The 17,451-nt window shown below is 39.9% G+C and overlaps 1 protein-coding gene across 1 annotated transcript in view; it reads right to left on the bottom strand.

Moving 5' to 3' along the window:
- Positions 1-17,221, bottom strand: part of TCTEX1D1 (Tctex1 domain containing 1) — a 28,739-nt gene extending 11,518 nt beyond the window's left edge. The window contains exons 1-2 of the mRNA XM_005678296.3: positions 17,171-17,221; positions 15,269-15,390 (exon numbers count right to left, since the gene is read on the bottom strand). Of these exons, the coding sequence (XP_005678353.1) occupies positions 15,269-15,387 (119 nt within the window). The 5' untranslated portion in view covers positions 15,388-15,390; positions 17,171-17,221. The remainder of the gene's footprint in view (positions 1-15,268; positions 15,391-17,170) is intronic.

Below are 17,451 nucleotides of genomic sequence, written 5' to 3'. Positions count from 1 at the left end.
CTCAGTCTTCTTCATATATACTACTGTATATAAAATAGATAGACAATGGAAATTTGCTGTATAACTCAGGGAACTCAAACTAGGCTCTGTAACAACCTGAAAGGAGGTCCAACCAGTCCATTCTGAAGGAGATCAGCCCTGGGTGTTCTTTGGAAGGAACGATGCTAAAGCTGAAACTCCAGTACTTTGGCCACCTCATGCGAAGAGTTGATTCATTGGAAAAGACTCTGATGCTGGGAGGGATTGGGGGCAGGAGGAGAAGGGGATGACAGAGGATGAGATGGCTGGATGGCATCACTGACTCGATGGACGTGACTCTGAGTGAACTCCGGGAGTTGGTGATGGACAGGGAGGCCTGGCATGCTGCAATTCATGGGGTCGCAAAGAGTCGGACACGACTGAGAGACTGAACTGAACTGAACTGAACAACCTAGAGGGGTGGGAAAGGGTGGGAGGTGGGAGGGAGGTTAAAGGAGGGGACATATGTACACCTATGGCTAATTTATGTTGATATATGGCAGAAATCAAACCAACATTGTAAAGCAAATTATCCTTCAATTAAAAAGAAATAAAATTTTAAAAAGGAGACTGCCTCAAAAACAAACAACTATTGGCAATTACCTCTATGACAGATGCAAAGGCTTTTCTCAAAGCGGACAAAACTCACAAAGGGACTGGGATTATACAAGGAAGCTTAAAATGTTGGGAAACAAGTTCTCTACATACATGGGGGATTATAAAGAGTTTATTATTAAATGTACCTCACAAAATCCCTTTAGCAGAAGAAAGAAAACTGAGAAACCCCTCTATATGATGACAGAAACCGCAATTCACCCAAATTATCATAACCAATAAGCATCAATCACCCTTTTCAACATTAAGAAAGGGTTTTGGCTTGGTTACCAAGGCAATATAAGCTTATACAGGTGCTGAACAGGAGACCCAAGTGAAGAGGAACTCCTAAAGTCCCTACAGCACTGCTTAATCAGAGGAAACTCAGCTGTCACTAATGTAGTCTCAGGTCTCCACCCCAATTCTCTCCACCTGTGAAAACGGAGGTTAAACAGATGTCATTTCAAAGGAGATGATATAATAGTGTGTGTGTGTGTGTGTGTGCGTGTGTGTGTGTGTGCGTGCGTGTGCTTTCAGAGTGACTACTGTTCTAAGAGTCTACACATTTGCTTTAAATTAAATGAGAATAAGGTATTTGCTCTTAATCACTGGGGATTTTTTTCCCTCTCTGCAAGGGTTTTAAATACTTAATTCTGAGCTGTTGGGAATTAGTGAGCTTCTTGCAAATTGCTATTTTAAGAAAATCATGGACATTGTATTTTAAAAATCCTTTAATACAATACAATTTACACGATAAATTAAGGTTTACCCATCTAGCCCAAGAAAGTGATGCAAGACATTATTATGGTTGCTTTTCCATGAGGGATTTCTGGATTAGAGTTAGTCTTCTTTCTTGTAACACCTGCTTTCCTCAATTTTCTGCTGCCCTTTGAAGTAGCAACCAACCTGTTTAGCCACACTGGCTGCAGGTGTTGCGGGCAGCACCAAAGATGATAGCTTCTGCTTAGAAAACCCAATGTGGCATAAACCCCTTGATTCTAAGATAAGCCAGGCTGCCCCAATATTGTATATGCTGCTTTTTATTTTCCAAAACATTTTCCATCAATCATCTCATTTTAACTTTAAAATATTCCCTTTACGTAAGTAAGAAAGTCATTTTTCTGCCCATTTCAGTGATAAAGAGAACTAGACAAAGGGCTTAACGTCATACATATAGGAAAGGCAGACGTGAATTTCACATTTCCTATTTACCTCTCAGTGACAAAGTTTCACATATGATCGTATCTGATAGAATGGAAATAGGGGCAATGACTTCCTGAAATAATTAATTGCTGCAATTAAAATTTACCTTGCACAAACATATAAAGACCCTATTTTTTCTCTACAAAACACCATATTAAAAACTCACAGAAGTTATGGGTAAAAATTCTGAAAGAATTAATGCAGCTAATTCAAACAGCAGGGGCCTGTTTATAACTGGTGTATAGATATGATGGCAAGAGCTCAGGAGCTATCTTGGCTGTTGGGATGACCTTATGGATGATGGATCAAAAGCTAGAAAACTAGGTTCCTGAACTATGTTTTCCAGACTTTTTTTAATGCAAGAGAAAATATATTTCTATTTTGTTCAAGCCAATTTCTTTTAATAAAAATATTATAAGAAGCATTAGATATAATTGATACATAGTTTGGAAGCAGGATGTCATAATTAACAAGAGCACAAAACTTGGAGTTAATTTTGTGAAAGAGATGGGGCTTTCAGGAATGAGATTTCATATATTTTGCTGAAAACCTGGCTTCCCTTATCATGCAGAAGGAAGATATTAGTCTATTGATTTCTGTACACTGGAAAGCTGACCATAGATCGGCCAAGACAATAACTTCAAGGACAGTTATAGGAAAATTTTACTTAAAAAAAACCCTATTCATGATATCTTTTGAAACTGATACCTGAGAGTTCTCACATTAGAAGGAGATTGTTTGGAAAACAGGAGAGAGAAAAGAGAATAATATGCTGAACAGAAAAAATACGATACTAATGCTTGAAAAAGAAAAAGAAGACATAAAATATTAAAAATATTTGCAGTTATCAATGTCAGTTCAGAACATTGACTCAGAAGAACTTGTACATATTTCCTGTTGGTAAACAGCTTTATTCAAGCCCTTTGAAAAATTTTAAGATAAAAATGTGAGATGCTTCAAAGAGCAAATTTGTCATTTTAATTACCAGTACTGTATACAAAGCACAACAAATTTACGTGTATATTTCACAGTGTTACAAGTGGATGAATTTCAGTTGTCTATGACCAGGCCTTCCCTAGTTTATAATAATAATCTTTTTAGATACATGATCTCACCACAAATGGAATGCTGTAGTTGATTTTTTTTAATTTGAAAAATGTTTTTGCTGTCTATGTATTTCATGAGTGTGTGGCATTTATGGAGGAAAAGGATTTCAACTGGCAAAATGTATCCATGAGAGTTGTAAAGTTTTAGGAAAGAAGGTAGGTTTTAGTAAAATCAGGAAAACTGAAAGTCTGAAGTAAGCTGCTGGTGAAAACACTGAAGAAATCAACTAATATTCTTCTAGAGAAAAAAGTAACAATTCGTAATCAATGTAAATGTCAGTTAATACTTTGAATCACATATACTATTGCTCAGAAGAGACTTGGAATTAGCCTGGATGTGGAAACAGCTGCATGAAATTTGTCCACAATAACAAAAGTAATCCTCCTATATCGTATATGTGTGTGTGTGCTCAGTAGCTGAGTCATGTCTGACTCTTTATGATGCTATGGATTGTAGGCTCCCCCGTCCATGGGATTTTCCTGGCAAGAATACTGGAGCCAGTTGCTATTTCCTCCTCCAGAGGATCTGCCCTACCCAGGGGTTGAACCCGCGTTACTTAATTCTCCTGCACTGTAGGCAGATTTTTTACCGCTGAGCCACCAGGGAAGTCCATATTGTATATAACCCTCCTGTGTTGTAACTGATTGACGTTGGAAACGTCCCACGCCAACCCAAGAGCCTGTGTTCTGATTATGCAGAAAAGAGCCCCACACAAAATAGCTAAGGAGTTAGAATGTTTATATTTTTCATGAAATTCAGCTTTCCTGAAGACATCTTACACATTTGCATGCTGACCATTCCTTGAATTAAACAGAATACAAGGCATGTCTTATTTTTATGATGGTTGGAGATAGAAAAATACTGTCAATTAAATCTCACCAGCTATAATACCATCTAATTATTATTAAGAATTCATTTCCAGCTGTTTCTACTGACATTAAATGTTTTGAAGCTATAGTAAGATATAATATTTGAATAGATAGCTCAGCCTTGTAGTTATCAGTTAAGTAGTTTAAGAAGGTCAGACTATCATCTCTATCTTCAGTTTGTAACTGTGAAATGCTTCAAAGTACCACATTTTGAATGGTATCATAGCATGAGCCTCTTTTAAAAAAATCTGTTATTAAAGTCATGTGCTGCCTCCCAGTGGAGATATTTCAGAGTGCACAGAGAACAAAAAGGCTTCAGGGTATAAATGTGTACATTTTTTTTTTCTTCATTTTTTCAACAGATATTTATTGCCCATAACATGGCAGGCAAAGTGAGAAGTACCGGTAAAATTAAAAAAAAATGAGAGTCCCTGTGCTAGAGAAACAAGATGTAGAAAATAAAATATGCATTGAAACTCACTTGGGAACTTTCTACCTCAAACGTCTATTGATATTTTTATGAATGTTATGCTTAAGATCAAAAGCATAACAACTCTTCCCCATCAGTGGAAGGTACAAGTTGTCTGTTAAGGTGATTTAGTTGTGTAGCTATTTAGTTTGTAGCAAGGTTGCCAGTACTTTGGCCACCTGATACTTTGGCCACTTCTCATTAGAGAAGACCCTGATGCTGAGAAAGATTGAAGGCAGGAGGAGAAGGGACGATGGAGGACGAGATGGTTGGATGGCATCACTGACTCAATGGAAATGAGTTTGAGCAAACTCAGAGAGATAGTGAAGGACAGGGAAGCCTGGCATGCTATAGTCCATGGGGTCGCAGAGTTGGACATGACTTAACGTCAGACTGAACAAAAGCAGAGGTTGCCAGACTTTTATATAGTTTTGAGATATTTTATTCACATTATTGGTCCTATCTCACAAGAGAAATGTTATAATGGAGGCAAAAGTCAAGAAATATTTCCAAGAATGAAAGAGGAGATAAAATGCCATGGTATGTGTTTATGAGGGATACATATTTTAGGAGGAGGGGTGATTTTGAAAGACAAAGAAGGAACCATGCAACCTGTGAAAATTCTAGCTCTGGAATGATTGATCCAGGAAAGGTGACTGACAAAGCAGAACAATTTTGAGTGGGTGAAAAGAAAGTCAGAGTTAGTGTCTGAAGCCCACTGATGAATCCCTTCATCCAAGAGAAGGTGAGGTTAAGGTCAAGAGCAGCTGATAAAACTTGTGATGCAGCTCCTGGATGAATGCACAGTTCACAGTTCAAAGTCGCATTACCCTTGGCAATCATCAGAGAGGTGTGGCTGAGAGCATGGGTGCCATGGAGATCATCAAGGCGTGTCATCTAATCCAACAAATGTTCAATAACAAGTGATAATGTTCTTCTTTTTCTTTTTTAAGTAGGTGAACAAGGGAAGGTTTCAGCAAGAAAGTAACATACACCTTGTTTTTAAAATTTGAACAAATTTTTTTTTTTTTTTTTTGCTCTAAATGTATCTTATGTCTGCAAGATGAAGGCTCTCTGTCGCTGTGGACTTAATACATACACGGACCTGTGAACCTAACCCATTTGTGTTCAGGAACTGGTGGTGGTGGTGGTTTAGTCACTAAGTCGTGTCCGACTCTCGCGACCCCATGGACTGTAGCCTCCTAGGCTCCTCTGTCCATGGGATTCTCTAGGTAAGAATATTGGAGTGGATTGCCATTTCCTTCTCCAGGGGATCTTCCCAACCCAGGATTTAACCCGGGTCTCCTGCATTGCAGGCAGATTCTTTACCAACTGAGCTATGAGGGGATAATACAATAATTATTCATTCTACCATCAAAAAATATTTATTAAGTGATGGCTATGTGCCAGGTACCATTCTAGGTCCTTGGGATGCAGAAGAAAAAAAAAACCATAAACAAAACAAATAACAATCAAACTAAGATCTCTACCCTTATGCGACCTAGTGAGAAGAGACGGAAAGAATATAATAAAATACTAAACAAGTTGTTTAGTTGCTAAATCATATCCAACTCTTTTGCAACCCCATGGACGATAGCCTTCCAGGCTCCTCTGTCTATGGGGTTTCCCAGGCAAGAATAGTGGAGGGAGTTGCCATTTCCTTTTCCAGGGGATCTTCCTAACCCAGGGATCAAACCCATGTCTCCTGCAATGGCAGGCAGATTCTTTACCACTGAGCCAGCAGGGAAACCCATACACTGTGTTAGAAGATGATAAATGCTACACGGAAAAGGAGATCTTTGTTAAGGGAGGTTGGAAGCGGATAGGAGAGAGGTGGTTGTATTTTATTTTAAACAGAATGATCAAGATAGATCTCCCTGAGCCAAGAGTTGGAGGAGGTGAGGAAATGAGCCATGTGGATGTTGGAGGGAAGGGTATGTCAGGGGGAGGGAAAAGCACATGCACAGACTTTGAGGCAGAAGGCTGCCTGGTATTCCTGAAGAAGTGCATACAGACCAGAATAGCTTGTGAGGACGGAGCAAGCAGGAGGGTGGAAGGATGGGATTACCAGCAAGTCAGGTAGCTGAACCATGTAGAGTTTTGTGGGCCATCTTAAAACCTTGGCTTTTACTCTGATAAAGTGGGAGCCTTTATAGAGTTTTGAGCAGAGTAATAGCAAAATCTACTTTATATTTTACAATAACTCCAAACTCTCTGTTGAGAACAGGCTGGCATGTGTAAACACGGGGATTCCAGTTAGAAAGCTTTTATGGTAATCAAGCTAGAGATGCGGAGAAGGCAATGGCACCCCACTCCAGTACTCTTGCCTGGAAAATTCCATGGATGGAGGAGCCAGGTAGGCTGTGGTCCATGGGGTCTCAAAGAGACGGACACGACTTCACTTTCACTTTCACTTTTCACTTTCATGCATTGGAGAAGGAAATGGCAACCCACTCCAGTGTTCTTGCCTGGAGAAGCCCAGGGACGGGAGAGCCTGGTGGGCTGCCATCTATGGGGTCTCACAGAGTCGGACATGACTAAAGCGACTTAGCAGCAGCAGCAGCAGCAGCAGCAGCAGGCTAGAGACGGCAGTGCCTGCTGTGAATGAAACTGTCTCTTTGAAATTCATAGGTTGAAGCCTTAACACCCCCATGTGAGTGTATTGGAGATAGGGCCTTTAAGGAGGTGATGAAGGTTAAATGAAGCTTTAAAGGTGAAGCCCTACACTGATAGAACCTGGGACCTCATATAAGAGGAAGATATAGCAGGGTTCTCTCCTCCATGCAAAGACACAGTGAAAAGATGGCCATCTGCAAGTCAGGAAGCTGGCCCTCACCAGAACCTAACCCAGCTGGCATGTTGATTTCAGATTTCCAGCCTCCAATACTGTGTGGCTTACACAATAGAAGTCTGCTGTCTCACAATTCTGGGGGCTAGAAGTTTGAGAATAAGGTGTTGGCTTGATTGGTTCCTTCTGAGAGTCGTGAGAGAAGGATCTGCTCTAGGCCTCTCTCCTTAGATGGTGGATGGCTATCTCCTCCCTGTAACTTATTTCCTTCCAACTCTGTTTGTGTCCAAGTTGCCTTCTCTTATAAGGACACCAGACACAATGGATTAGAACCCACCCTAATGAACACATTTAAACTTAATTACCTCTTTAAAGACCCTGTTTCCAACTAAGATCACATTCCGAGGTTTGAGGACTGGGACTTCAACATATGAGTTTGGCAGGAGTAGTTGGGTATACAATTTAGCCCACAACAAATACAAATACTTTCACGAGATCTCCAAGTTCTAGGGTCAGAGAATCACAGATTATTTGCTCTGTTATCTGGGAATTGTGATACTCTGGCCAGTCACTCTACCACACAAAAATCTTAATTTCCTCAATATATAAGGAAAATAGGGAATTTATATCCCTATTTTTTTCTAAATAATGTTAGATTTCTTCTCTGAAAGCCTATATAAGCTTTTATTCCCACTAGCCATGCCAACATTTGATATTAGTCTACCTTCTTATATTTTGCCATTCAGATGGGTGCAATATGGTATCTTGTTTCAATTTGCATTTTTCTCATTCCAAGTGAATTTAAGCAACTCTTCACATTCTGCTTTGCCATTTTGGCTTTGCTTCTGTAAATTGCTATTTATCTCTTTTGATGATTTAAAAAATTGTTTTCCTGTTTTTTTTAATTGTTAATATGCATAAATTTATAAATATACATCTTTTACTGGCCTATAAACTGTGTCTATTGTATTATTTTTTGAAGAGAAATGCTAAATTTTAATATAATTGTATTTATCTTTAATTTTTTTTTGCTTTATGGTTTTACTTTTTCACTTTGGGAACTTATTTAAGAAATCTTTCCTTCCCAAAGAACACAAGATATATTATACTTTTTTTCTATTAGCTTTATAGCTTTCCACATTTCAGACTTCCACCTAGAGTCTACAATTCAATTGGTGTAATAATTGAGCTTCATTTTTTTCCCCTTCATAGAGTAAGCTAGCTTTCTCCCAAAACAATCTATTAAAAACCCAGCATTTCTCCTTGTTCACATACTATGTTTTATATATTCATAGGTCTACTTCTAAAGTTTCTATGTGTTCCATCCATTGATCTATTTGTCTATTCTTACACCTGTTTGTTTATTCCTACATTTATTATTTTTACTTACTACAGCTTTGTGGTATATCTTAATATCTGATACAGCAAATTCCTCTTCTACGTTCATTCTTCAAAGTTAACTTAGTTACTCAGAATTCTTTCCTTATTTATAAAATTTAGAAATACTTTATTGAGCTTCTCAAAAAGTATAAATGGTTTTGATTGAGATATATTGCATTTGTAAATTAATTTGAGAACTACTGATATGTTTTGGTGTTAAGCAGCTTCACCAATGAATTATTTCTGCAGTAATTTGTATCTTCCTTAATGGGAATGCCTTTACCTGGAATCACATTCCCAGGACAGTTTTCACAAAGATATCAATGCAGGGTTTTGCAAAAGATGTTCGATATGGGACTGTGTATCTTGGCAGGGAGTGAAAGCCAATCTGAGTGTTCATCCCTAGGGAAATGTGTAAGAACATATGTGATAGAAATATAAAGAACTACTATGCAGCATTAAGAAGCAAAGAGCTAGATATCCATAGTGACATGGGTAAATATGAAAAATAAAAATGTTGAATGAGGTACGAGATTGAGAAAACAAAATGAGATTTATAGCACAACCATCCATGTCTTTGTTAAGTACTTGTTCTGTTATGTTTTATGAGACTCAGTCCCAGGTGGTGCTAGTGGTAAAGAACCCGCCTGCCAATGCAGGAGACAAAAAGATGCAGGCTTGATTAATGGGTCGGGAAGATCCCCTGGAGAAGCAAATGGCAACCCACTCCAGTGTTCTTGCCTGGAAAATCCCATGGACATGGGAGCCTAGTGGGGTTCAGTACATAGGGTCATAAAGAGTGGGACACAACTGAAGCGAATTTGCACACAGCACTGGTGAAGTCACAAAGAGAGTCAGAGAAGGGGTTCATGAAAATATAGTTTATTATATTCACAGGTCCTAGACAGGAGAGACATGACCTGCCATGCAAGACCCTGTGGAAAAACACTACAGGATCAGTGAGCAGAAGACAGGATTGGGGTTCCCCAGGGAAAGACAAAGTTGTGCAGGGGAAACGGTGCCGGACTGGGTAGTCTGAATGATTTCAGCGAGCTCTAAGCTATAGGAGAAGCCCCTCCTTGCCTGGTACTTGGCGTTGGGATTATTGCATGGATGTGCGTGCTCAGTTGTGTCAACTCTTTGTGATCCCATGGATCATAGCCCGTGAGGCTCCTCTGTCCATGGGATTTTCCAGACAGGAATACTGGAGTGGGTTGCCATTCCCTTCTTCAGGAGATCTTCCTGACCCAGGGATCAAATCTGTGTCTTCTGAATTGCAGACAGATTCTTTACCCGCATAGCCATTGGGAAAGCCCCTACTGATTAGGAAAACTGACTCCTGGGATGTGCTAGGGACCAGAGAGAAGAGGTCAGGCTCTAGACTGGTTAATCTGCATATCATAGGCACACTCTTTGTTGATAACTTGACTATTTTAAATTATCGACTAGACTGGTAAGGGGTAGGGGAGTTGGGGTATGGATGTCTCATCTCTTGAACCATGAAATTCCTGATGTTCAAGCTGGTTGTAGAAAAGGCAAAGGAGCCAGAGATCAAATTGCCAACATCTACTGGATCATCGAAAAAGCAAGAGAGTTCCAGAAAAACATCTATTTCTGCCTTATTGACTATGCCAAAGCCTTTGACTGTGTGGATCACAATAAACTATGGAAAATTCTGAAAGAGATGGGAATACCAGACCACCTGACCTGCCTCTTGAGAAACCTATATGCAGGTCAGGAAGCAACAGTTAGAACTGGACACGGAACAACAGACTGATTCCAAATAGGAAAAGGAGTACGTCAAGGCTGTATACTGTCACCCTGCTTATTTAATTTATATGCAGAGTACATCATGAGAAATGCTGGGCTGGAAGAAGCACAATCTGGAATCAAGATTGCCAGGAGAAATATCAATAACCTCAGATATGTAGATGACACCACCCTTATGGCAGAAAGTGAAGAGGAACTAAAAAGCCTCTTGATGAAAGTGAAAGAGGAGAGTGAAAAAGTTAGCTTAAAGGTCAACATTCAGAAAACGAAGATCATGGCATCCGGTCCCGTCACTTCATGGGAAATAGATGGGGAAACAGTGGAAACAGTGTCAGACTTCATTTTTCTGGGCTCCATAATCACTGCAGATGGTGATTGCAGCCATGAAATTAAAAGACGCTTACTCCTTGGAAGGAAAGTTATGACCAACTTAGACAACATTATTCAAAAGCAGAGACATTACTTTGCCGACTAAGGTCTGTCTGGTCAAGGCTATGGTTTTTCCAGTGGTCATGTATGGATGTGAGCGTTGGACTGTGAGGAAAGCTGAGCGCCGAAGAATTGATGCTTTTGAACTGTGGTGTTGGAGAAGACTCTTGAGAGTCCCTTGGACTGCAAGGAGATCCAACCAGTCCATCCTAAAGGAAATCAGTCCTGGGTGTTCATTGCAAGGACTGATGCTAAAGCTGAAACTCCAATACTTTGGCCATCTCATGCGAAGAGCTGACTCATTGGAAAAGACTGATGCTGGGAGGGATTGGGGGCAGGAGGAGAAGGGGACGACAGAGGATGAGATGGCTGGATGGCATCACTGACTTGATGGACGTGAGTCTGAGTGAACTCCGGGAGTTGGTGATGGACAGGGAGGCCTGGTGTGCTGCGATTCATGGGGTCGCAAAGAGTCAGACACAACTGAGCAACTGAACTGTCTCATCTCTCCCTAGCCAGAAAAGTTTTCTAAGATGTCAAATGTCATAATACACAGAAAAACTTAAAATATACAGTATAATATTTAAACGTGTAGTCTTGTGGTATGGGGCTTCCCAGGTGGAGCTAGTGGTAAAGAATCTGCTTGCTAATGCAGGAGACATGAGAGATGAGGGTTTGATCCCTGGGTCAGGAGGAGCCCCTGGAGGAGGACATGGCAATACACTGCAGTATTCTCGCCTGGAGAATCCCATGAACAGGGGAGCCTGGTGGGTTACAGTCCACAGGGTCACACAAAGTCGGACCCAACTGAGGTGACTTAACACTCAGCACTAGGCTTGTAGCATACTGAGTATTTTGCACATCAGAATGGGTGCTTCTTGGGAGATGAGAGTGGGACTGAAGATGATGAAGAAAAGGGAAAATCAGGCAAACAAGAAACAAGGCATCCCACTCACGTTGGCGATGACAACGTGCTATGCAATGCCATGTATTTTCAACTCAACTCTGCTCTTGAGATAAATAAGATAATACATGACCTAAATGGGGATAATAAAAACATCTTCTTTACTTAACCAATAGGATTTTTCTGAGATTTATATGGATATTGTATGTGATGTATCTATTGAGCACAACATAATATTAGCTATTGTTGTTGATGTTGTTTAGTGGCTAAGTCATCTCAACCCTTTTGTGACCCCATGGACTGTAGCCCACCGGGCTCCTTTGTCCATGGAATTCCCAGGCAAGAATACTGGAGTGGGTTGCCATTTGCTTCTCCAGGGAATCTTCTGGACTCAGGGTTTCAAGCCAGGTCTCCTGCATTGGCAGGTAGATTCTTTACTGTCTGAGCCATCAAACTGGAGCCACCAGGGAAGCCCAGTATTAGCTATTATTGTAGTTTAATTTCAGAACATGGCCAACATAGTTTCTCAAGCTTCTCTCTCTTTGGCGAGAAGCTGGGTCTCATCCATATCTTGTTGGGAGCTTTAGTTTGATTAAGATGGCAACTGAACTTATCAGAATGAAGAAACAGGCCAGGCCACATAATTTTTAACTGCACATAGCAACTCAAGTAGTATAGGTTGGAATCACAGAATAAATTCATCACATCTAAAATGGTTTGTTCATTGCCTTTCCCACCAGATTATTTATGTGTGATTCACTAACTACTCATTGCTCAAAAAACATTTATTTGAAATAAAGAAATGAATGAAATCTTTTCCATTTTTTGCAGAAAAATGACTACGAGGTGACTTTCAGTTTAAGTGAAAAATGAGCTTCTCCAGAGAAGAATAACCCTACAATTAGTCACCTTTATATACCTAACATTTGGCACTGAGTTGAAGCTTTATAAACCTTGAATAAATGAATAAATGCACGAATATAGAGTGACAACTAGTGTGTTAGATGCCACCAGTGGGTTCAAGCACAAGGATGTGGGATCTATAAAAACTCTGGTTCATGACATAATGTAATTTTGATTTGAGGCTAGAAACATACTCTTCAGCCTTCAGCCTTAGGCCTGACCTACAGTTGAACTATTGGCCTCAGAGATAAGCTGGGATATCAAGTCACATGATCCTGGGAAAGTAACTTAACCTCAGGCCTCTACTTCCATTTTATGGACACAAGAGCAGTACATCTGTTCAAGTACTCTTTGAAGGCTGCCAAAGCTTGCTTCCAAAAAGAAAGATGTCATTGTAAATACCTACTCTTACCCATGGATGGGAAATAGAAGGTTCTGGTGAATGAGTAGAAGAGTTTCATTAATGCAAGTTACACATAGATAGCCAATTTTGAGAGAATGAGAATTTTTGACTATAAACAAAAGCCCATTTTACCACTTGTTAATTCTATAGCTTTGGAACCTCACACTCTCTAACCATTTATTTCTTCATTTGTAAGAGGAAGATGATAATAGCATCTCTTTCATAGAAAGAGCATCATGCATACTTAGTACTTAGTGGTACTTATATGCATACTTAGTACTTAGCAGCAGCAGCATACTTCTTCTATATACTTCTCAGCATACAGCTGCATGCTTTATACTATTGAAATTAATCTATTCAAAAAACTGTTTTGCTATAACTTTCAAAGGAAAGACATCTGCTTTTCCAAAAACAACTTCAAAACAATATTGCATTTGATAGTCACTGAGCATTCAGAATTTTTCTGTTAGTTGAAGACCTATTTCATGAAGGAGAATCACCCCTACATCTGGTCCCCTACAAGGATGAAGACCATGGAAAATAAGCGGGAGTTAAGGTTGGGAGGCAGCCTCCTGAATGGCCTCTGCATTGCAGGAGTGCTTGGAAGCTGTTCATTTGCTATTTAAGAAATAAAAAGCTCCATTAGAGGATCCAATCTGAATAATTTGTTTGAGAGTCCCAATTTCTAACTTTGAAATATATCCAAATAACAATCACTGAAATGATTTTGTTAGTAAAAATTTTTTCCTACTGTGTTGCTAAAATTCTTCTCATGTTCTTGTAACCTTTTAATTTATATTTATACTTTATCAATAAAATAATAAAAGTGAAAAGTGAAAGTATTAGCTGCTTAGTCGTGTCCAACTCTTTGTGACCCCATGGACTGTAGCCTGCCAGGCTCCTCTGTCCATGGGATTCTCCAGACAGGAATACTGGAGGAGGTAGCCATTCCCTTCTCCAGGGGATCTTCCCCACCCTGGGCTTGAACCTGCATCTCCTGCATTGCTGTCAGATTCTTTACCATGATCTTTAATTCTCCAAATTGGGCCATGTTCTGATTCTCCATGACTTTCTAATTTGCTCTGAAGAAGAAGTGAATGAAAATTATGCAAGTAGGGATGATAGTTTAGTTTTTGGATAAGATAGTGTATTTTAAATCACAGCACCAGGATATATGTCAGATTATTATTATAATATTTTCTTCTAAAAAACTGAATTTAATCTAACAAGTATTTTAAAATAATTTTTAAAACTCTTACACAAATGTTAGAAATAGCAACCAAATTAACTTAGGATCAGAAGATCCTATAGAGGTTAACTATTCACCCATCTTTACTTCTAATGTACACTGAGGTTGCTATTCCTTTATATTTCCTATCTGTAAGAGAGAGAAATTGTATAATACTTGTAATTCACAAAATCCAGAGTTAAAAAGTGGAATTTTGAGTAAGTGCATTAGTACATTCTGAGAGCAGAACAATTTGGTTTCAGAATTTGAATGGAAGTCTCTTCCAGTTCTTCTAGCTTTGTTCCACCAGACACACCAGCTCTTGCTTCACAATCATGGAAATGAATATGCTACATCTTTCAATCCCTTGGAAACTCTTAAGAAGAAAAGTCTATTATATAAATTATTTGACCTTTGCATTAGATAATTTGTTTGGTTTTCTTCCCAAAAAAAAATTCCATGAAAGTATTAAAAATTAATTCATCTTTTTTAGGAGAGCAAATGCAATTTGTAAGCAAAAGACAAAAAATGTATTTACTATCCTTTGACCCACTAATTATACTTTTGGGAAGAAAACAAGCAGAAACTTCTTACATAGTAACAAATTTAAAAAGTGGAAACAAACAAATGTTCAATAATTGGAAAATGGTTAGCTAACCCAGAATTATAGGCTGATAAAAATATTATGCAACTGTTTAAAAGGATATGGGCAAAGACTATGATAATACATTACAAAATTTGTTTAAAATAATGCTAAATGCATTGTATATATATAGAGAGAGATTATAAAAATGCAAAAATGATGTACTTATATAATATTGAAGAGTAGAATTCAGGAGACAATGGAAGAAGTAGCCTGTCTAAACGGCATATGACATTCTTTTCAGTAGATGACTTTTGGGGATAGTCTCTGAAGTTATAAAAATGCTGCTGTGTCAACTTATCACTTAAATTTCTTGCTCTTCTTCTCTTTCTTCTTTTTCTTGATGCATAATACAGTGATTCAATATTGCTATGCATTTCAAAATGACTGCCATGATACATCTAGTTACTATTCTTTTAAAAAATATGGCCCCTAAAGATGACATAAACCATGTACTTGCATGTTTCTCTCCCTTTTTCTCACTTTTTTTTCCTCCTGATAAATATCATGAGCCTTTTTATTCAATAATTGAGTTTGTTAATGGATACTCAGTTACTCACTCTTTGGTACGTCCATGAGGTTCCTTCCGCCGGAACTCATGACTACTTAGAGAAGACACACTGCCCCTCTTCTTCAGCAAATGAGCGGTTCTGTCTTTAGTGATGTCTGACATCATCATAATCTATGGAGGAAAACTTTTGCAAAATATTGAACAAAAGATCTGAAAATACTTTAGTATAACACGAGACTTATTCTAAATAAAGTACACAGATGCTTTTTTTTAAAACCATTTTTGAATAGGGAAGTGGGATATCCTTAAGAGTGATATTTAGTATATATTGTTGTTCTGGTCAGTATAACTGGAAAAATAATAACTGATAACTTTTACTTATACAATAGCATATTTAATTCACATAAGAAGATAGTTCAGTTCAGTTCAGTTCAGTCGCTCAGTCATGTCCAACTCTTTGCGACCCCATGAATCGCAGCATGCCAGGCCTCCCTGTCCATCACCATCTCCCGGAGTTCACTCAGACTCGCGTCCATCGAGTCAGTGATGCCATCCAGCCATCTCATCCTCTGCTGTCCCCTTCTCCTCCTGCCCCCAATCCCTCCCAGCATCAAAGTCTTTTCCAACAAAAATACTTAACTGCAAAATACGTTAAAGTTACTGAGAAAAGAGAGCCATATGTACAAGAAAGATACTATCACACCAGAAAACAACATTTTTTATTGCCTCCCTTCAAATTTAATCTCAATGAAACTTGCTAATTAATATTTGTTGTTGAAAAATTAAGATGAACTGCTTCTCCAAAGGGTTTTCCCCACAGCCAAGCAACAGTGATTTACTCTGTAAAGAGCAAACAGAACTTTTCACAAAGTAATTTATTGGAAAACCGACCTCTTTTCACTAACGCTTGTGAAAAAGCTGGAAGTAGGAATGGACTTTCCAGAACTTGAACTAGAATTCCACTGCCCTATTGTCTACATACACAGACTCATAGACTGTGCTAGGCATTAAATTAGGACAGAAACAATCCCTACCTTCAAAAAGGTGGCAGTTGAAGTGGGTAAAGCTGACAAGAACACAATCTAGAACCCCAGTGTAATGAACATCAGGGTAGACAGAGGCAAAGGGTACTGAAGGGTACACAAAAACAGCGGAGGTTCTGTGCGTTAGGAAGAGAGGCAGTGTGGGATGTGTGTGATTGTGCACCCGTGAGACTGCGTACACAGGTGTGAGCATCTCTGTGTGAGCGTGTGTCTCTGTGGGCATGTGCTTGTGTTTATGAACATGAGTGTGTCCCCATGATGTGAGCCAGTGTGAGCATCTCTTTGTGTGTGCACCTGTGCGTATGATTATCTGTGTACCTGAGCGTGTGTTGCTGTGTCTGTGTGTGCACCTTTGTGTGTGACATGTCTTTGCACTGCATGTGTGTGCGTTTGTGTGTAGGAGTGTGTCTGTGTACATGAGAGTGTCTGAGCGTGTGTATGTGTGGACAAGACATACTGAGCCTATTTAATAAGAAGGTCATTTAGGTTTCATTCTTAAAGAGACACACACATACCTGAGTCTGTTCACCTTTTTCCAAAGCTGCGGGGCAGGCTAGAATCCAGACCTAGAGGTCCTGAGAGGCAGAGGCTGCTAGTGTCTCCAAGTAGACCTCAGGTAGACTGCTCAGAACTAGCTCTGCATTGGGCATCACTCTAAAGCCCAGACACACAGGCGGGCAGGGAACCAAAGGCCAGGCACGCTTCCAATTCTGAAAATTGGGGTCACTTTTTTCTAATTTCTTGGAGGGAGGAGGAATAAGGCATGGGAGAGAGAGGTCGTGGACAAGGCAGGCAGGCCATTTCTCAACACTGGGCTCTCCCTCCTTAGTCCCCCGGACCTTCGAACTTGCTTTTTGCCTTGGTCTCTCTGCTACTGCCCAGGCGCTCTGCGGAGAGGGCGCACTTACCTAAGGCAGGTCTGGAGCTGGAGTTGCAGGCGCGGCTCAGCCCCGGGGGGCCTCCCAGACCGCAGGCTCCTCCACTGCAGGGCGCCTGGCAAGGCTCCCGCCTCCCAGGCTTCCTCTCTGCCCGCGCACTCCCGCACTCCCACTGGACTCCGCGACTTGTCTCCAAGGTGACCTTCTCAAACAGAGTCCTTGGCCCGCCCCAGGCAGGCATAGTAGTTGCGTGGTCCTCTAAGGACGTAAAGGAGCTCCTCGTCACTGCCTGAGCGGGCTGCCCTGGGCCC

This window comes from Capra hircus, chromosome 3 (assembly GCF_001704415.2).
Source record: "Capra hircus breed San Clemente chromosome 3, ASM170441v1, whole genome shotgun sequence".
Lineage (NCBI taxonomy): Eukaryota > Metazoa > Chordata > Mammalia > Artiodactyla > Bovidae > Capra > Capra hircus.
The sequence above is the reverse complement of the archived record's forward strand: the minus strand, read 5'-3'. Positions and strand labels throughout refer to the sequence as shown.